We start from the raw sequence: 21,969 nt of genomic DNA on the forward strand, positions 1-21,969 counted from the left end.
AGAAAAGTGCTTTATGAAATGTTTTAATATTGGTTACCACTGCCATTATGGCTTCTAGTACTAATTTGTGGCCTCCAAGTGTTCCCTCCTCCCCTCCCTGTAATTTTTTTTTTTTAAACACAGTCTCGCTCTGTCGCCCAGGCTGGAGTGCAGTGGTTCAATTTCGGCTCACTGCAACCTCCACCTCGCGGGTTTAAGCGATTCTCCTGCCCAGTCTCCCAAGTAGCTGGGATTACCCGCGGGTGTCACCGCGCCCGGCTAATTTTTGTATTTTTAGTAGATAACATGGTTTCACCATCTTGGCCAGGTAGGTCTCGAACCCTTGGCCTCAAGCGATCCGCGCGCCTCGGCTTCCCAAAGTGCTGGGGTTACAGGTGTGAGCCACTAGGCGCGGCCTCCGTGTAATTGTTGATTCCACTTTTCCTCTGGTTCTTTCCAATGGTTCCTTCCTGCTAGCATCGCCCCCCCCCCCCCCGGCAGCCCAATGGTTGAGCCCGGCTTCCCCAGGGGAAACCCCTTGGGGAGGAACACGGGTGGCCTCGTGTCCCCTCCCTGAAGGCTACTTGGATCGCGCCGCGCTGGGGGCGGGCCAGTAATCGTAGGCGGGGCGCAAGTCGCGAGCTCCGATTGGTCAGGTCCACAGTAAACATCCGTCGGGACGGGGCGGGGCCGGAAGTGGAGGTAGAAGGCGGTGGCTGAGCGGGTTCGCGAGGTTCCAGTGTCGGTGTTAGTGCCGTCAGGTGCCATGGGCCGGTCTGGGGCACATTGAGGGGACGCGGGGCTGGGCCATGGCGGGCGCTCGGGCCGCCGCCACCGCCTCCTCGGCGGGGTCCTCGGCCTCTTCGGGCAACCCGCCGCCGCAGGAGCCGGGGCTCGGGGAGCTGCTGGAGGAGTTCTCCCGGACTCAGTACCGGGCCAAGGAATGCAGCGGGACCGGTGGCTCCAAGGTGAGACTGGAGGCCCGATGAGCTGGTGAAGGTCCCTAACTTGGGGACTTACAGAGAAAAGGCTGAGGCCAGGGGTCAGAGAAAGGTAGGAGTAGGATCTCGCCGCTGAGGAAGGGGGGAAAGAGGGGAGCTCTCCAGCGTTTGGACCTGGAGTATAAGACTCGGAATTGACAACCGTAGAAGGAGGAACTGGGATTAGAATGAACCCAGCAAAGAGATCCTTTTTGTTTAAGAAGGGGTCTGGAGGTCAGAGATCAAGCTGAGGTGCCAGGTTCAAATATCAGGTAGGAGGAGCTAAGGAAGGCCTGTTCCCTGCTTCAGGTGCCTTAGGATGAATTGTGTCAGGGGGAAAGCCCTCAAATCTGAGGAAAATAGGGAGACGATTCCTCCGGGTCAGAGGTCAGAATGGAGCCAGGAGGTGAACCCAGTGTGTTACCCCCTTATAAGGTCTCAGCATGACTTAGGCCCATCCCTTTCCTTCCCCTATAGAGCAGGAAGATAACCCACACTCCCTCTCAGTTCCTTTATCAAGCAGGTCTCAGTTCCTCTTTTTCCTCCCTTTGGAATTTCCACTCAATCATCTTATCGCCAGACCTGGAGGGCTTCCTGTCAACTCAGGCCATCCCCACCCTAACCACTGTCTGGCAGTGCAATGGGAATCTTGCTGACCCTGCCATCTCATTCCCCCACGTGGTTTTGGCAGCTTTAGCTCCAAGTTTTCCAGTGGAATTCTGTTCCATCCTGCACCACAGAATTTTGGTTTGGCCCCAGAGGCAACTCTGAGTTGTGATTCTGTAGTTGCCATCTGGTAGTCTCTGAAGTAACCCAGGGAGGAGTTCAGTAAGGATTGGGCTTCCTCACTCTCCAAATGGCCAAGTAACTTTTCCTAGTGTAGTCTTGGGAGCCACCTGTTTCAGAATTATCTGGAATACTTTTAAAATTTATGTACTTTGTGAAACTAGAGATTCCTTAAATCCACCCAGTCCTACCAAGTCAGACTCATGACTGTAATCCCAGAACTTTGAGAGGCATCAAGGTGGGTGGATCACCCAATCCTACCAAGTCAGAATTTCTGGGGGTGGGATCCTGGAATTTGCTTTTCTTTTTTTCTGGAGAGGGAGTCTTGCTTTGTCGCCTAGACTGGAGTGCAGTGGTGCAATCTCGGCTTATTGCAACCTCCACCTCCCTGGTTCAAGCAATTCTCCCTGCCTGTCAGCCTCCCAAGTAACTGGTACTACAGGAGCCCACCACCACTTCTGGCTAATTATTGTATTTTTTAGTAGAGATGGAGTTTCACCATGTTGGCCAGGCTTGTCTTAAATTCCTGAGCTCAGGTGATCTGCCTGCCTCAGCCTCCCAAAGTGCTGGGATTACAGGCATGAGGCACCGCATCTGCCCTTTTTTTATTTTTTATTTATTTATTTATTTTTGAGACAGGCTCTCTGTTGCCCAGCTTGGAATACAGAGGTACAGTTGTGGCTCACTGCAGCCTTGAACTCTTGGGCTTAAGCTATCCTCCCACTTAAGCTTCCCAAGTACCTGGGACCACAGGCACACACACTATGCCTGGCTAATTTTTTTTTATTTTCATAGAGACAGGGTCTCAAGTATGAGACCCGGCTGGTCTCAAACTCCTAGGCTTAAGCAGTCCTCCTGCCTTGGCCTCCCAAAGTGCTGGGATTACAGGCATGAGCCATCACCCCTGGCCAAGGAGGGTCTTTTGAATGGCTGTAGGTCACTGGTTTTCTGGACCTCTCTTCCAACTTACATGACCCTGAAGATATGCGTTGTCATAAGTTACCTGATATCTGCCGCCCCTGGCCTTAATACCTTAATATCTCTCTGGGCTTCCCAATCTCCTGCAAACATATATATTTATTTATTTATTCAGGCAGAAGAGAGAGTTAGATCTGTAACTGAACAATCGAGATAACTCACTACTTTTGGACTAACATCTTGCAAACTACTTTTTCTTTTTTTTTGAGACGGAGTCTTGTTCTGTCTCCCAGGTTGGAGTTCAGTGGTGTGATCGTGGCTCACTACAACTTCCACCTCCCGGCTTCAAGCGATCCTCCTGCCTCAGCCTCCCTAGTAGCTGGGACTGCAGACACATACCACCATGCCTGGCTAATTTTTATATTTTTAGTGGAGATAGGGTTTCACCATGTTGGCCAAGCTGATCTCCTGACCTCAAGTGATCCGCCCACCTCCATGCCTCCCAAAGTTCTGGGATTACAGTCATGAGCCACCACCCCCTGCCCTCTTGCAAACTTCTTCATGTTACAGTTCTTATGCCTTTTCTTACTAGTGCATTTTTCTCTGAACTTTGAACAAAACAAGCAATTTTAGGGGGAGCTGTTTCTTCTATTTCGCAAGTGAGTCTCACAAGTGAGACTTTGAAGCTTTTACTGATTGCATGAACTAGAGCTTGTAGGTACTAGTCTATGGCTAAAGAAAGGGGAAAAGTGGCTCATGCCTGTAATCCTAACACTGAGAGGCTGTGGTGGGTAGATTGTTTCAACCTAGGAGTTCGAGACCAGCCTGGAAACATAGACTTCATCTGTACTAAAAAACTTTTGTTAAAAAAAAGAATGGGGAAGAGGCCAGGCACGGTGGCTCATACCTGGGAGGCTGAGGCGGATGGAACACCTGAGGTCAGGAGTTCAAGACCTGCCTGGCCAACATGGTAAAACCCCCCCATCTCTACTAAAAATATAAAAATTAGCTAGATATGCTTACTTGATCCCAGTAGACTGAGATTGCAGTGAGCTGAGATCCTGCCACTGCACTCCAGCCTGGGCGACAGAGCGAGAATCCGTCTCAAAAAAAAAAAAAAAAATGGGGAAGCTGACCAAGGACGGTAGTGGATTAGTGCCAGTTTCAGTAGCCTGCAGCAAGAGTTCTTATGTTTTATGGGTTGTAGGCCTCTTTGAATCTAATGAAAGCTATAATCCTCTCCCCTGAATGCTCAAAACTTACAATTTCAGATTCATTGTTAGGGGGTTAAGGACCCTTCCTGGAGCATACAATATATGGGTTAATGAATTACATATAGGGCCTGTGGCCTAGCATCACATCTTCCCAGCACGGAGTAATCGTCACTGAGGTACATGTCTTTCCAAGTGACCTCCCAGGTCATGGACCTCCTAATTCTCACCCTCAGAACCCCAGAATTGTCTTTGTGTTCTGGTCCCCTTCTCTGTGCAGGTTGAGCGCATTGAAAAGAGATGTCTGGAGCTGTTTGGCCGAGACTACTGTTTCAGCGTGATTCCAAACATGAATGGGGATATCTGCGGCCACTATCCCCGGCACATCGTGTTCCTGGAGTATGAGAGTTCTGAGAAGGAGAAAGACACGTGAGCATCATGTGACCGTAGTGTGCATGTCTGGGGAGGCCCTGGCAGCTAATCCCTATGGCCAGGAAGTCTGCAGCTGGGCAGGGCAGATTCACTTTCCTCAGGTGTTAAGCCTTATTGGCATTTTTATTTACTTCAAGGTTGGACAAGTCAGACTGGCAAGGTGGTATGGCATATAGAATGAGAGGTTGGGAGTAACCACCCTTCATTTCTCTTTCACTTCCACCCTAGAGCTCATTGTCCTAAGACAGCTAACTTCACACTTGACTTCTCTGAACATCAGTGTCCTTTTTTTAGAGAGTGTGGGTGGGAGGTACACTGTGTCAAGACAGGCTTACCAGCGTTTACCATATGTAGCACTTAAGAGCCTAAGGTCTAGAGTCAGACTGTCTAGAGTCGAGTTCACGTCCTGGATTCCCCTGTTGCTGGCTGTGTAACAGATGCTGGGCAAGTTAACGATCTACTTTGTCCTTAGTTTTCTTATTGGTAATTCTCTACCTCATGTTAATTAGCCCTTTTAAGGACTAATTAAAATTTTCGAAAAGTGGTAGTGCAGTCCAGATGATAAATAGGGCTTATAAAAGCCTGATGTGTATGTTTTAAGAATTAGAAATAAAGCTACCGTTTATGGTGAGCAACCTGAGTACCTTATGTGGGATAACAGTTTATACCAGAACAGAAAGCTTGGTGCAGGATATGGCCTCTGGGTAGTTGGTGAATGGTATAGTTGATACTGATAAGTTAACACAGCTTGAGGCTCTAGGAAGTGCTATATGTTGATTTCAAAGTTTGCTCCCCTAATCTCCCTACTTCCTGCTGATTTTAAGGGAATTTCAGGTGCCATTGTCAGCACTCTCTGTGAAATCCTAGCCCAGTGGGTGAAATGTTGTGAGTACCACCACAGTAGTCGTGCTGAATAGTGCAGGAGGCCCTTGCTACTCAATGCAAGGCTATCAGTGCATTCGATAACTTGTTAGAAATGCAGAAGCTCAGGCTCCAGAGCCACTGAGCCAGAATCACAGAGAACAAGATGTCCAGGTGATTCAAATGCAATACCAGGTTTGAGAAGCACTGCTACAGGCCAGCTGAGGAGAATGGTTAATTCTGCCTGGTGTTTGTGTGCCTGGGAATAACTGGAATTAGAAGGATGAGCAAGAGTTTCCCTGAAATGTCCTTAGGAATCAGCTCATATAGGGTCTTAATCATCAGGCCAAGGAGTGTGAACTTGTGGATTGTGTGTGGTTATCAGTGGTTTTATTGTGCTAGGAACCCCTGAGTACTTACTAAGATTGCAAATTCTCGGCCTGGTATGGTGGCTCATGCCTGTAATCCCAGCCTCCTTTGGGCGAATCACCTGAGGTTTGGTTTAGCCCAGCCAACATGGTGAAACCCTCTGTACCAAAAATAGAAAAATCAGCCAGGCGTGGTGGTGGGCACCTGTAATACCAGCTACTGGGTGGCCGAGGCAGGAGAATCACTTGAACCCAGGAGGTGGAGGTTGTAGTGAGCCAAGATAATGCCAGTTCTCTCCAGCCTGGGCAACAGAGCAAGACCAAGACTCCATCTGAAAAAAAAAAAAAAAAAATTACAGATTCTAGAGCCTCTCCTGGGCCTTCTGAATCAGAATTTCCAGAATCTACATTTTATGAGAGCTCCCTTGATGTCTTAAATACACTATAGCTTGAGAACAGTTGCTGTAGGCAATGGGGAGCCAGAGAAGGTTTACAGCAGAGGAACAACCCAGTGGGAGGAGTTTAAGCACTAAGCCTTAGTTTCCTCATCTGTAAAGTGGGGATGTTTGTACAAGTGCCCATTTCGGCCAGGTGTGGTGGCTCACACCTATAAACCCAGCACTTTGGGAGGCTTAGGTGGGTGGATCACGAGGTCAGGAGATTGAGACCATCCTGGCCAACATGGTGAAACCCCATCTCTACTAAAAATACAAAAATTAGCTGGGTGTGGTGGCACATGCTTGTAATCTCAGTTAGGAGGCTGAGGCAGGAGAATTGCTTGAATCCAGGAGGCAGGGATTGCAGTGTGCCAAGATCATGCCACAGCACTCCAGCATGGTGACAGAGTGACACCTTGTCTCAAAAAAAAAAAAAAGAATGCCCATTTCACAATGTTGTAATAGGGTTCTCTAAGAAAAGAGTGTTAAGGATTCTTGTATATAGATCACAGAAATTGTATCCATGCTCAGCTGTGTAACCCAAGAACTCGGGATCTCCAAGCCTAAAGAATTGGGCTTTATTATGGCCCCATTATTTATGGTTCTTAGCTCTTCCCTAATTCCTCCTTTTGGAGTTAGGTAAACTTAGTTTCATTCTTTTCTTTTCTTTCTGGTGTCATCTTGGCTCACTGCAGCCTCTGCCTCCTGGGTTCAAGCAGTTCTCCTGCCTCAGCCTCCCAGGTAGCTGGGATTACAGGCACATGCCACCACACCTGGCTAATTTTTGTATTTTAGGACAGAAGAGGTTTTGCCATAATGGCCAGGCTAGTCTCAAACTCCTGGGCTCAAACAATCTGCCTGCCTTGGCCTCCCACAGTGCTGGGAATACAGCCATGAGCCACCACGCCCCACCAGGTAAACTTAGTTTCTGTAAACCTTTAAGCTAAAGTTTCTGAACAAGAGGGTTTTTTTTGTTTTTTTATTTTTGTTTTTGTTTGCTTTTGCCTTGCCCTTCTCCTCCTTCCTCTTCTTCCTACCCCCTCCAGTGCTGGCTGGCTGGTGGTTTTACCTCTGCCCTGATGATGGTATTCTGATATTAAGCTCAGCTATAATCGAGGCGGGTTTTTTGTTTTTAATTAAGACAGGATCTGGAGTGCAGTGGCACAGTCATGGCTGCTGCAGCCTTGATTTCCCAGGCTCAAGTGATTCTCCCACCTCAGCCTCGCAAGTTGCTGGGAATACAGGCATATACCACCACTCCCAGCTGATTTTTTCTTTAATTTTTAGTAGAGACAAGGCCTCACTACCTTGCCCAGGAGAGTCTCAAACTCTCAACGGATTTCCTTACCTCGGCCTTTCAAAGTGTTGGGATTAGAGGTGTGAGCCACCGCACCCAGCAGAGTGGTTCTTTTCTATGTTGATTTTGTGAGTGAATCAACTGGGGATCTTACCTGAAGTGGGGCCTGAGATTTGGCATATTCTAACAACCTCTCAGGTAATACCAAATGTTACCCTATGGTAACATAATAGTACATTGAGGAACCTAGTCGTGGTTGCCTTGTATAAGCTTTTTCTGGAAGGAAACAAGTTTAGTGTTGATCCCTTAAAGAGAAGGAAACTAATATTTATTGAGCACCTGCTGTTTGGCAGGTGTTAAGGATTTACACACTAGCTTACTTAAGGCCTACAACTACCCAGCAAAGAAGACAGTATCACCACTCTTTTATACATGAAATTGAAGCCCAGAGAAGTAACTTGCCTTTGCCCAATATCACAGGGATAGTAAGCAGAGTGGGGTTAAAAGCTAGATTTCCTGATTCTCCTCTATCCACCTGTCTGCCTTTTCTTTCACCACCGCGGCTCTCCCACCTTGTCTAGCAGAACCATTCAGTCAGGCCAAGGCCACTATGGAACATCATTAACCTTAGAGGAGTTTGTTTTTATTTTTCACTCCTTGCAAGGCCTTGAAGTGTTACTGAAGTGATAACTGAGTGGGTGATGTCTACTTGTTGAAAGCGAGGACTTTGGGTATGTTTGGGTGGGAAGAAACATAATTTTTGCTTTTTTACTATCTGGCTTCGTTGTTACTCATATACTGAATAGACTGAGCTAAACAGGGTAGAATTGGATTTAAGCAATGTTTTGGTCCTGTTAAGGAACCTCTCCAATTTGGTTCATAATCTGGGAATAGAAGCCTGGACAGGATCTCTCAATAGCCAAGACATGTTTGTCAACAGTGTTCATTCAGCTGCGGCTGTTTAATAGATCCCAGGGATCGAGTTGGAAGCCAGATAGATGAAGTCCTTACCATTAGGTCTAGTGGGAAACAGAGTCTAATAAGAGATGGAATGAGGGGAAATACAGGTGAGGCACCGTGGAATAGTGATTAAAACCATGGGCCCAGTGGCTACCCACCAGGGTTTAGAATCTCAGCTACCCTGTTTACCTCTTCTGTGACTTTGGGCTAGAGATTCCATCTCATTAAACTACTTCATCTGTAAAATAGGGTTAGTGAGGCCTGAGTGAGATAATGTAGGTGTAAGCTCTGCTTTGTGCCTCTTACCTATTAAATAATAGCAGCAGTAACATTTATCTCAGGAAGTTTTGGTGCATATCATAGGAACAACCAACCTAGTTTGGTTGTTTGGTAAGTACCAAACCAGGTTGGTTGGGAAAGCTTCCTGTTGGAAATATGTGACATGTGACAACAGCATTTTCTTCTGTATTTGAAAATAGTTTGGCCGGGCATGGTGGCTCATGCCTATAATCCTAGCTACTTGGGAGGCCGAGATGGGCATTTCACTTGAGCCCAGGAGTTTGAGACCATCCTGGGCAACATGGTGAGACCTTGTCGCACCAAAAAATGCAAAGCATTAAACAGGCGGCATGTGTCTGTAGTCCCAGCTGCCTGGGAGGCTGAGGTGGGAGGATCACCTGAGCCCAGGAAGTCAAGGCTACAGTGAACCATGATCACGCCGCTGCACTCCAGCCTGGGCAACAGAGGAAGACCTTGTCAGGAAAAAACAAAAACAAAATCTCACTACCTGGTAATGTCTTGCCAGAGATTTCAGTGCATACATTACAAATGTAAATACAGAAGCCTACATTTATTCCTTCAAATGTGAATATGATATGCCAGACACAGCTCAGTGTTTAGCACTGTAATAAAAGAATCTTAAGGACAAGAGATAATAAAAATAAAAACAGGAACTAGTGAGAGAACAGAAACTGAATTGATTCTTGATATAGGGGAACCAGTAAACCACTGGCTGGTGTAATAAGAAAACATTAAAAGACCTCCCTAGAGGAAAATGCTGATGTGTTCTCCACCAGGGATTTTTGTTTGTTTGTTTTTAACAGAAGTTTGGCATGAGAAATCCACCTTGGTTTTGAGGAGAGGACTCTACCTGGGAAAATCAGATGTAGGCATTTAGGGTTCAGAGGGCTGGTGTGAGCTAAGTGAGAGTCCATTGCAACAGATGGTGCTGACCAGATCAGCGACATCAGCCGTGGGCTAAGTCAGTGGGAGCAAGGCCACTGTGGCAGTACTAACGGTGTTCAGTTTTATGTTCTCATGGAGTCTAATTAGGTAATGAATTGGTACTGTGGTGCCTTTTGATTTCATAGAGAAACTGAGTGAGGGGAAGGCAGCACACTCTGGTTCTCCATGAGCTTGTATGCTTAGGGCTGCCTGGTGGGTTGTTGTCACCCTATGGGCACTTTGCAAAGGCACCTTTTCAAGTTTGCTGTTTTTCCTTCATTCAACAGAGAAAAAAATTAATGACAAAAATTATTCCTTACAGGAAAAGACACCATGGGAAGTTCAGTCTTGTTTTTATATCCCTTTGTTCTCTTTCCAAGGTCATCAAACTGTTGGTTCTAGTTATTATTTGAAGTCTTCTTTTTCAGACCCCCTTTTGATAGTAGTTATATTGTCAAGCCACAATCACCTATATATAGTTTTAGATATATCTATATATATATATATATATTTTTTTTTTTTTTTGAGTTGGAGTCTTGCTCTGTCGCTCAGTCTGGACTGCAGTGGCACCATCTCGGCTCACTGCGACCTCTGCCTCCCAGGTTCAAGCAATTCTCCTGCCTCAACCTCCCAAGTAGCTGGGATTACAAGCACCTGCCACCACGCCTGGCTAATTTTTTTGTATTTTTAGTAGAGACAAGGTTTCACCATGTTGGCCAGGCTGGTTTTGAACTCCTGACCTCAAGTCATTTGCCCGCCTTGGCCTCCCAAAGTGCTAGGATTACAGGTGTGAGCCACCCGCACCCGGCCTACGGATATATTTTGACTAAGAATTCAGCAGTGTTTTAAAGACTTTGTGTTTTTATTAACCCCAACAGCATCCAGATGCATTTAAAGAGGTACCACAGGTATGTGGGAGTCACTGATTTATTCCTTCTGAAAATAATATTTGGGTGGATGTGTACAAGAGGAGCTGTGTAATAACTTGCAGATCCCTAGAAGGATTAGGATGTGGAAGGAATTAAATTCCCTCTAGGAGTTGATCTGAAAGGTCAGCCCTTTTAAGGAAGGAACATGAGTGTCTTTCCTTCCTTCTGCTTGGTTACTCTGCGTAGCTGGGAAAGCTTCCTGCTCTAACTTTCCTGCCTCTTGTTTCTCTTGCTACCAGAAGCTCTGACTGGCTGATGTGAGCTTTGCCAAAGGTTGGTAGGTGAGTTTTTGAGAGTAGACCCTTATTTTAGGGAAGTGTGATTTGATATGGGTGTGACTTGCTGGAGCTCACTTCTAAACCTGACTCTTTCATGTTCTAGAAGCTCGCTTACCAAGCCCAGTGAGTTAACCACTTCACGTCCCTGTGTCACATACGGCTTTTCTTTTGCCTCTTTTGCTCTGTGCACTGTTGGCTGTATGGACTGTGAAAGCAGAGGCTTTGAGCCATGTGGACCAAGAAATGTCATTTTATTCTGCCCTCTAAAACAGCGGTCCCCAACCTTTTTTGCACCAGGGACTGGTTTCATGGAAAACAATTTTTCCACAGCAGGGTGGGAGAAATGGTTTCAGATGAAACTGTTCCACCTCAGATTATGAGGCATTAGATTCTCAGCAACCTAAATCCCTCACATGTGCGGTTCACAATAGGGTTCAAGCTCCTGTGAGAATATAATGCCACTGCTGATGATCTGACAGAAGGTGGAACTCAGGTGGTAATGCTCACTCGCCCGCTGCTCACCTCCTGCTGTACCCAGCCCAGTCTGTTCATTTCTCCTGGTTCCTAACGGAACACAGACTTGTACTGGTCTGGAACCCAGGGGTTGGGGACTCCTTACTCTAAAAGACCATAAAAATCTGTATTCAAAGTTATGTAAAAAATAAATAGATAAATAATCACAAAAATGGCCCTGTGATTTCCAGAGAGAGAGTCCCCAGGGCACACCAGGTTTTATCCTGGGAATTAAAAATTGGATACCCTAGGTTGGGCATGGTGGCTCATGCCTGTAATCCCAGCTCTTTGGGAGGCCAAGAAGGTGGATCACCTGAGGTTGGGAGTTCAAGACCAGCCTGACCAACATGGAGAAACCCTGTCTCTACTAAAAATACAAAATTAGCCAGGCTTGGTGGTGCACACCTGTAATCCCAGCCACTTGGGAGGCTGAGGCAGGAGAATTGCCTGAACCCAGGAGGTGGAGGTTGCAGTGAGCTGAGATCGCACCATTGCACTCCAGCCTGGGCAACAAGAGTGAATTTGTCTCAAAAAAAAAAAAAAAAAAAAAAAAACTGGACACCCTAGACATAATATTCAGTTTGCTGTATATATTTCTGAATTTTTTTTGTATGTCTTCAATTTAGCTCACTTTTTTTTTTAAATCTTAAAAGATTCAGAAATCAGGGTGATTTAAGTTTTAATACTTATAATTAGCACTTTTTTCCTGAAAAACGTATTATATATCATGCCTGTAATCCCAGCACTTTGGGAGGCCGAGGTGGGTGGATCACCTGAAGTCAGGAGTTTGAGACCAGCCTGGTTAACATGGTGAAACTCCGTCTGTATTAAAAATACAAAATTAGCCAGGAATGGTGGCTGCTAATTTTCGTATTAGCCAGCTAATACAAAAATGTAGCCAGCTACTTGGGAGGCTGAGGCAGGAGAATGGCTTGAACCTGGGAGGCAGAGGTTGCAGTGAGCCAAGATAGTGCCATTGCACTCCAGTCTGGGCAATAAGAGTGAAACTCCATCTCAAAAAATAAAAAATATATATTAAAAAATATATATATATGTATGTATGTATGTATGTATGTATGTATGTATCTCGATGATATAAAATTTAGGAATGACATTTAATTTCAAGCAAGTATTACATGCATAGATCTAGTATGGGGGTCTGTGTGAATAAACAGATGTACACAAAGTACCCACTTCGAAGTCCGCTTGACCTGCCTCTCGCCTGTGTGTTAGGTTTGAGAGTACTGTGCAGGTGAGCAAGTTGCAAGACCTCATCCACCGCAGCAAGATGGCCCGGTGCAGAGGACGGTTTGTCTGCCCAGTAATCCTGTTCAAGGGCAAGGTAAGGCCATACCATAGTTTCATGCTCCAAGATTGTCTTCTGGGGTAACTGGCTTAATGTAAAGTATAGGGTCTTTTTGCCCCCAAGATTGTCTTCTGGGGTAACTGGCTTAATGTAAAGTATAGGGTCTTTTTGCCCCTCAACATTTAGTAGCCAAGCCTTGGGTGGTTACTGGGTGCCTTGTGTTGTTGGAAGCAATCCAGGGAAACAGACCAATTCTGACTGAAGGATGGTTCTAGGTAGGGAAGGGATGGTCACACCAGCATACCCCACCCCGTGTTCTAGAACCAGACTGCCTAGGTTCAGATCTTGACTCTTACTTCCTGCCTATGCAAAGCCTCCTGTTCCTCTCCTATAAAATGGGAATAATAATCACCTATTTCAAAGGTTTATGGAGTAGATTAAATCAAGTGAGTTGGCATATTGTTTGTTCATTCTTTCAATTATATAATAAACCAAGTATTTATTCTGTATTATGTGCCAGATACTGCTTCAGTCCTTAAAATACATCAGCATGTAAAGCAGACAAAAATCTTTATTCTCATGGAACTTATATTCTAAGGACTTTTGTTAATTTAACTCACCAGTATGGTTTCTTTTTTTTTTTTTTTTTTTTTTTTTTTGAGACGGAATTTCGCTCTTGTTACCCAGGCTGGAGTGCAATGGCGCGATCTCAGCTCACCACAACCTCCGCCTCCTGGGTTCAGGCAATTCTCCTGCCTCAGCCTCCTGAGTAGCTAGGATTACAGGCACGTGCCAACATGCCCAGCTAATTTTTTGTATTTTTAGTAGAGACGGGGTTTCACCATGTTGACCAGGATGGTCTCGATCTGTTGACCTCGTGATCCACCTGCCTCGGCCTCCCAAAGTGCTGGGATTACAGGCTTGAGCCACCGCGCCCGGCCTCATTTTTACCTATCTTTTGGTATAAGGGATGTGCCCAATTCATTGCAGATGAAACAAAGGCTCAGAGTGAATAAGTAATTTCCCTAAGTAGAGGGTACATGTCAGGGCAGAGGATGGAGGGGATTGAATGAAGAAGGCTGAATGCTTGAGAAGGAAGGTGGCTCTGTGTTTACTAGGTGAGCCATTGTGATGTTAGAGTGGGGAAATCCTGAATGCAAGTAGCAATTGGGGGAAATTGGTCCAGGAAGAGTAGACGAATAAAGAAGCCTCAGAAGGGAAGGGAAGCAGGAATTCAGTCTATTTATTTCTTCTTTTCTTTTTGAGACGAAGTCTTGCTCTGTCGCCAGGCTCCCTGGTTTAAGTGATTCTCCTGCCTTAGCCTCCCGAGAAGCTGGGACTACAGGCATGTGCCACCATGCCAGGCTCGTTTTTTATATTTTAGTAGAGATGGGGTTTCACCACATTGGTAGGATGGTCTTGATCTCCTGACCTTGTTATCCACCCGCCTTGGCCTCCCAAAGTGCTGGGATTATAGGCGTGAGCCATCGTACCCGGCCCCAGTCTGTTTATTTCGTTAGCTGGTGTCTGAGTGCCTCAGTGGTCAAGGGCAGGGCAGTGGGGAGAGATTGACTGTTGTCTTAGTCCCTGGTGTGCCTTTTTTATAAAGTAGGAAAAGAGCAATTGGGAAAGGAAGGTAGGAGGGGAGACTCTCCCAAAGGCTTTCTTGGGCATATCAGTTTTAGGGAAAAGTATGTATGGAAGTTAGGTCCTAGAAACTGATCTTAAAGGTGTTTTCACTTTGGAAAAGGTTTCATGTTCCTGGCAGTTATTGCAGCTTTTTTTTTTTTTTTTTTTTTTTTTTTTGAGATGGAGTCTCCCTCTGTCACCCAGGCTGAAATGCAGTGGCACAAGCTCGGCTCACTGCCACCTTCTCCTCCCAAGTTCAAGCTGTTCTCCTGCCTCAGCCTCCTCAGTAGCTGGGACTACAGGAGTGCACCACCACACCCAGCTAATTTTTGTATTTTTAGTAGAGACGGTTTCTCTGTGTTGGCCAGGCTGGCCTCAAACTGCTGACAGGTAATCTGCCCTTCTCAGCCTTCCAAAGTGCTGGGAGTACAGGCGTGAGCCTCTATGCAGACCTGCAGCTTCATTTTAAAGAGTACCACTCTGTGCAGCACAGTGCTCTTCATCAGTTGCACAGGAGATACTCCAGACAGTGTTTTCATAGAATAGCAGTTTAAGGATATGCTTGTGAAAAGCATTCCCTGTCAAGACTTAGAAATACTGCATACTAGATTCATGAAGTACATTGATAAATGTTTGTTGATACAGTTAAGGCTCTGAGAAGCATGTAGCAGAGAGGACTGTGTAGTTTTGTCAAGTCAGACGTGTGACTCACAGTAGACACTTAAGAACTAGTATTGATGGTGGCAGCATTATTACCAACACTACTTTAGGGCCACCAACCTCTGCCAGGTTGGTGAAGAGAGAGGTGTATTAAGAAATGCTTGCTGGCCTGGTATGGTGGCTCATACCTGTAATCCAAGCACTTTGGAGGCCAAGGCGGGCAGATCACCTGAGGCCAGGAGTTCAAGACCAGCCTGAACAACATGGTGAAACCCCATCTTTATTTTTTAAAAAATAAAAATAAATTTAAAAAAAAGAAGAAGAAATGCTTGCTTCCACAACTTAAATGTCCATCGACAGATGAATGGATAAAGAAAATATGGTACATGTATGCAATGGAGTACCATTCAGTGATGAAAAAGAATGAGATCCTCTCATTTGTTATCAGCATGGATAGAACTGGAGGTCATTATGTTAAGTGAAATAAGTGAGGCACAAAAAGACAGACTTCACATGTTCTCACTTATTTGGAAGCTAAAAAAATTAAAACAATTGAACTCATGAAGCTAAAGAGTAGAATTAGATTACCAGAGACAGAGAAAGGCTACTGTCAGGGGCAAGTGGGAGGAGTGGGGATGGTTAATAGGTACAAAAATATAGTTAGAATGAGTAAGATCTAGTATTTGATAGCACAACAGGGTGACTACAGTCAACAATAATTTATTGTACGTTTAAAAATAAGAGTATAATTGGATTGTTTGTAACATAAAGGATAAATGTTTGAGGTGGCAGATACCTCATTTACTCTGATGTGATTGTTATGCATGGTGTGCCTGTATCAAAATATCTCATGTACCCCATAAATAAATACATATAACTACAAAAATTTTTTAAACCTAAATGCTTCCAGCAGTAACAGAAAATGAAATACCACATGTTCTCATTCATAAGTGGGAGCTAAATAGTGGGTACGCATGGTCATAAAGGTGGAAACAGTAGATACTGGGGACTCTGGAAAGGGGAGAGAGGAGGAGGCGAGGGTTGAATACCTGTTGGTTACTGCATTCCCCGTTTGGATGATGAGTTAAATGGAAGACTAAACCCCAGCATTACACAGTATATCCATGTAACAAACTTGCACCCATACCCCCTGAGTCTAACATTTAAGGAAAAAGAAATGCCTGCGTTCTGCTTCCTTCAAAACTCAGTTAGGTGTGGCTAGTGCAACTGAGGAACCAAGGGTTATATTTTATTTCATTTCAATTTAATTTTTAAGACGAAGCGATATAAAAATTTGTTGTTAAAAACAACTTTCAAATGGGACCACATTTCTATTGAAATGCCCAAAGTTTTTGTTGTTGTTTTTTTTTTTTTTTTGAGACAGAGTTTCTCTCTGTTGCCCAAACTGGAGTGCAGTGGCACCGTCTTGCCTCACTGTAACCTCCGCCTCCTGGGCTCTAGTGATTCTTGTGCCTCAATCTCCCAAGTAGCTGGGATTATAGGCACGTTCCACCGCACCTGGCTAATTTTTGTCTTTTTAGTAGAGACAGAGTTTCACCATGTTGACCAGGCTGGTCTCAGACTCCTAACCTCAAGTGATCTGCCCGCCTTGGCCTCCCAAAGTGCTGGGATTATAGGTGTGAAGCACCATGCCCAGCCAATGCCCAGAGTTTCATATCCTACTTAAGATATGCTTTAAGTGTAAAATACACATCAAATTTTGAAGATTTAATAGAAAAAATGTAAAATACTCATTTTAAAAGTCATTACATATTGACATAACATCTTGGATGTGATGAGTTAAGTAAAATATATTAAAAATTTTTTTTTCAAAACTCAGTTCAATCATTGAAGGGTAAATTCTCAGACTTTTTTCTCCCCAAACACTTGTGTCTGGTTTTAGACCATTGAAACTGGAACAATTCATCTTTCTTTTCGTTTAAGAGGTGGGGAGCAGAGGTCAGAGGTTACTAAATTAGCAAATCCTACATAGCGCTTTTCCACAGGCAGAATTGGAGGCCATTCCTAACTAGATAAATAGAGAACATTTTTGCGTTTTCAGTCAAGAACCAGCTTAAAGGGCAGAGATGATGGGTTATGAGGCAAAGGAACAGGTGTGTATCAAGAGGGGTCAGCCCTCCCCCAGGGGCCTTCCTGAAGAGGCTGTGCCCCGCTTGGGGACTTGGCCAACTTGTTCTTCTCCATGTGACTCTGGGGTCTTCTTGGCCTGGGTCTGGCTGCCTCAATTACTGAAAAGACAAGGTCATTAGAAGGGATGTAGAAGAATTGGGAACAGAAAAAGGGTCTCAGCTCAACAGCCAAAAAGAAGGCAGCCGTCTGCTCTGACAGATTTAACAGAAACAATGCAAAGGAGAGTGAGGTCAGCTGCCAGCAGCTTAGATGAAGCGGGGAGGGTGGCCATGATACATATGCCAGTGGAACAGGCAGCCACACACCCTGTCAACAACTTGAATTTTGGAAACCAAACTTCCCCCTTTCCTTTGGCGTCTTAGGGGTCCTCAGCCCTTTCCTGTGGAAGCATCCACTTTACTCCTTATTACATGGCTGACTCCTTTAAAGAGGCTTTTAAGAGGGTCTGGGGATAGGTTCATCAGTGGACTTGGGAGAGTCCAGAAATCCCTGGAAATGTAAGTAAATTATGATGTGTACATTTTTTTTTTCAGGAGACAGTTGATAGTTTTTAATCAGATTTTCAGATTGCTTTTAGACACACAGAAAGTTAAGTGGCTCCCACTGGAGTTCCATCCTACTTAGGCCAGCAGAAATACTAGCCCTCATCCTTCTCGTAGGCTTCTAGGACAACCTCTCCACAAACCAGCTCTTGCCCTGGTACCAATAAAGTCCTTCGCTCTGTCCAGGTTATATATATGCAGGTAACTTTTCTATTAATGTCCCCGCCCCTAGGCTGCTGCTACCTCAGGGAGAGCCAGAAAGTGACCTAGTCGTTCCCACACACCAACTCTTTGCTTTAGCAGCAAAACTTTCCTTCCCATTATCTTACAGGTAGAGAAGGAGAAGCCTTCAGATGGTACTTTGCAGTCTTCTAGGGACCAACTTTGCATGAGTACTTTGTGTGACCCACTCAAGCAGTGCACTTCACTCCCTGTCTGTCACCTCACAACTTCCCCATTCCCCATTGTAGTATAACAGGGCCATGTTCTCTTAGTCTTTAGCTAAACTTGGGCTGATTTGCCTCCCTATCACCAGGTATCTTCCCCCCGTTTCCCCCACCCTACTAGATTTCCGCAAACTATTTATTTAAATAAGTAGCCTTACAATTAGATATTGAAGTTCATGCCAATTGCTTGGTTTCTAGAATTCACTTAAAATAATCCCTTCAGTGATGAAAAGAAAGCTCTAAAACATTTCTCATCTCTTCTCGCCACTACAAAGGTTGTTCCCCTCTATGCTAAACAGTTTCAGATTACAGTAAGCACACAGGCTTTAGGGTCATTGGGTTTGGATTAAATCCCAGCTTACCCCTCATTATATGACCTTATACATCACTTAACCTCTTAGCCTGCTTTTCTTTTCTTCATCTGTGAAACAGCACCAATGCATGCCACCTGCCACATCTCCCTCATAGGCTTGTTTTGAAATTCACTGAGTAGATGGTGGGTTTTTCAGTACCATGTACAGGATGTAGTACACATGCAACAACCACTCTATCTAATCCAATCCTGTTGGTAACACTGGCACCTCTTGTTTGGGAGTGAGACTCTCTCGGTAGAGGTTGTGGATTGATTCTGGGCATCTTCCTACTGACTGTGGCAGCCTTGATGCTGAACTTAGGGGAGTGCTCTTGGGCCCATTATGCTGGCCTGGAAGAATCAGAGAATCCCAGGTGTTCCTTCAACTGTGCATGCTTCAGAAAACCATCTGACCCTGAAAATGCTGTTTCTCTCCTAGCACATTTGCAGGTCGGCCACACTGGCTGGATGGGGAGAGCTGTATGGACGCTCAGGCTACAACTATTTTTTCTCAGGTGAATGTCGAACAGCATCCTCTGACCTAGAATGAGAACCCAGTCATAGAGAATAGATACCTGGGCTGGGCACCATGGCTCATGCCTATAATCCCAGCACTTTGGGAGGCCAAGGTAGGCGGATCGCCCGAGGTCAGGAGATCAAGACCAGCCTGACCAACATGGTGAAACCCTGTCTCTACTAAAAATACAAAAATTAGCCGGGCATGGTGGCACATGCCTGTAATCCCAGCTACTCAGGAGGCTGAGGCAGGAGAATCACTTGAACTCAGGAGGCGGAGGTTGTAGTGAGCCGAGATTGTGCCATTGCACTCTAGCCTGGGTGACACAGCGAGACTCCATCTCAAAAAAAAAAAAAAATTAGTCGGGCATGGTGGCACATGCCTGTAATCCCAGCTATTTGGGAGGCTGAAGCATAAGAATCACTTGAACCCTAGAGGCCGAGGTTGCAGTGAACTGAGATCATGCCACTGCACTCCAGCCTAGGGGCGACAGAGCAAGACTCCATCTCAAAACAGAAGTTACCCATGCCCATAGTAGTATAGGTAGGGGGTCTGAGTGAGCTGGGTGGAGATCAGGGGCCTTCCTTTTATCAGGAACCAGGAGACAAACGAGTTCACCTTAGAGATGAAAACTACCAGGCATATGGGGGCATAGTGTGTCCTTAGGGGTGGAGCCAAGTTGATCCAGCCCACCCTTGGCACTACAGGGAAGGATGCTGATAAGGAAGTCCCTGTGTGGAGCCCTGGGTCACAGCCTCAGTACTGACAGATAGGTTTTTCTGGCAGGGGGTGCAGATGATGCCTGGGCAGATGTGGAGGACGTCACGGAGGAGGACTGTGCTGTTCGGTCAGTGCCGGGTTGCTCTGGTCAAGGGCTTGTGTTGGGGATGGGGTGTCTGGCCAGAGATGGCCATATTGTCTGTGTGTGTTTATCACTGGTTCAGGTGAGTGAATTGGCCTTTTTTCCTTCTGTCTGCCAAGTCTGTATCCCTGAAACAGGGCTATTGAAGTCCACTGGGTAGCATCCAAATACCTGAGCAGTCTGTCTCCATCTTGGCTGCACATCTGGATTCAGAGAGAATGTCCCGCTCTTGGGGTTCCTGATACTGCAGGCCTGAGATAGGTCCCAGACATCTATATTTGTTTTAAAGCCCCCCCAGAGTTGCCAGTTTGCAGCTATGATGCTACCAACCTGCCAGATCTTACCCAGTACACCTAGTACTACTGAGGCACAGGGCAAGGGCTACAGTCAATACATAGGAGACACAAGGTCTAGCCTGGAAGGCACATTTGGAGATCAGATGTTTCACAGCGGCATGATTGGTGCTATACCTAAGAAAAGCTTGGTACAGAACAGAAGTTTGAGTCCCTATAAAAGGAAATGGGCTGGTTTACACTCTTCCTATCCCATTCCCAAATGTTTTTAGAAAACAATACTACAGGATATTTTAGAAAAGCTCCTTTGCATGGTCTGTACCACATGGAAAGTCTTTAACTGGTGACAAGCATCTCTGGAATGCACACAAGCACCCTCATTAAAATCAGCTTCCCGAATCATAGTTTAGTTCATGAAAGGGCATCTTGCTATGCCTGGGTTCTGCCTGTTAGCTCTGAAAGCAGTGGCTCTGGCTTGTGCTCAAGAATGTTTGGCTCTTCTCCCTAGATCAGGTGACCTCTGCCCAGCCAGGTCATCATCTTCAGCATATACTGTTTTTGGCAAAGAGATTGCTGGGGGCAACAAAGCAGTGTGGATTAAAAAATAAAAAAGTATTGGTGACTGTTTGTGCTTTCTACTGCATAAATCTGCAGGGCTGATCAAAAGGCAGCACTGAGATAGAAACATTTTATTTTTTTCTTTGCTTCATTGGCCTGCTAGGTAGAAGGAATTTACTTGCTAGTATTTCATAATCAGTTGATAAAATAGCTCTAAAAACTTTATCTCTACAAGAATTTCAGCCTGTTACATTATGAGCAAGTCATGTGGCTAAAAATGGTCATAAATGGGGGAAAAGGAGGGAGTGGAGGAAATCAACTCTAATGGAAACGGAAAGATTCTATCAGTTACCAGCCTGCCGCTTTTTAGAATCCCGAGATTATCTTGAGTCTTTTGGCTTAAAGTCAAGCAATGCCAGGAAGTCCTTTTCCATTTCCACCTGCAAATTGCTCCTCTTTGAAATACATCCCAGAGACTGGGGTAATCTCTTAGAAGTCACCTTCGCTGCAACCTCTCTGTAACTAGTTGGCCTCTTTGGCACCCATGCATCTACCTAGCACATGCCCCAGCTTCTGGAGAAAAGTGACATCCATATTTCCCTGAATGAATGCCCACCCCTATGCTCCTCTGAGTGAACATGCCGTGTGACTTCTCCCCCTGGCTCTTTGTTTCAGAAGTGGTGACACGCATCTTTTTGATAAGGTCAGAGGCTATGACATCAAGCTGCTTCGATACCTGTCAGTCAGATACATCTGTGACCTGATGGTGGAGAACAAGAAGGTGAAGTTTGGCATGAAGTAAGTACAGGCACCCACCACAAAATGAGCAGAGACAGTGTGTACAGATTTGCAGGGCTGGCGTCAGTACATAGCTGTCACTGTGTGCTGGCCTTACAGAGGGCTTTCTGTACATTGTCTCACTGTATGTTCAGACAGCCCTGCAAAACAGGTACCAGTGTCCCCCTTTTTCAGATACTGAAGCACAGAGAGCTTAAATAGCTTGCTCAGGTTGTATGTTAGTGACTGAGGAATCCATTAGTCTCAACCCAGTGCTCTACTGCCATCTTCTCTTACATATCTCTGTAATTTTTATTTCTGGCTCCAAGTTCTATGCCATGTGTGACAAATTAGAATCTCTTAATTTTTTTAAATTTATTTTTCATAGAGATGGGGTCTTTGTTACCAAAGGTGGTCTCAGACATGTGGCCTTAAGCAGTCTTCCTGCCTTACAGTGCTGGGATTACAAGTATGAACCACTGTGCCTTGTCCTAGGATTTCTTTTAAAATTAAACAAAAAAACAGCATATATTCAAATTTTACTTCAGTGACTGCAATTATATAAAAACACATATGGACCAAATTCAAATATGAGAAGTCAAAACTAAAAAATATTGCCTGGGTTAGTGATGAGACTATAGGAGCTTTTTCCAAAATTTTGTTTGTTTTTAAATGATGTCTTTTAATGATCCTAAAAGGTGGT

The 21,969-nt window shown here is 45.2% G+C and overlaps 1 protein-coding gene across 9 annotated transcripts in view; it reads left to right on the forward strand.

Annotated features, from left to right (window-relative positions):
- The first annotated feature begins 671 nt into the window (after positions 1-671).
- The window catches only part of MTMR14 (myotubularin related protein 14), a 50,832-nt gene continuing 29,534 nt past the window's right edge, over positions 672-21,969 (forward strand). For 3 of the 9 annotated variants that reach the window (XM_035276226.3, XM_035276228.3, XM_035276230.3), the window contains exons 1-6: positions 672-947; positions 4,155-4,303; positions 12,407-12,515; positions 18,699-18,774; positions 19,563-19,623; positions 21,165-21,287. In XM_035276226.3, coding sequence (XP_035132117.1) covers positions 789-947; positions 4,155-4,303; positions 12,407-12,515; positions 18,699-18,774; positions 19,563-19,623; positions 21,165-21,287 — 677 coding nt within the window. In that variant the 5' untranslated portion in view covers positions 672-788. The remainder of the gene's footprint in view (positions 948-4,154; positions 4,304-12,406; positions 12,516-18,698; positions 18,775-19,562; positions 19,624-21,164; positions 21,288-21,969) is intronic. The other 6 variants (XM_078351605.1, XM_078351607.1, XM_078351608.1 and 3 more) reach the window with 3 other exon arrangements.

Source organism: Callithrix jacchus, chromosome 15, assembly GCF_049354715.1.
Source record: "Callithrix jacchus isolate 240 chromosome 15, calJac240_pri, whole genome shotgun sequence".
Lineage (NCBI taxonomy): Eukaryota > Metazoa > Chordata > Mammalia > Primates > Cebidae > Callithrix > Callithrix jacchus.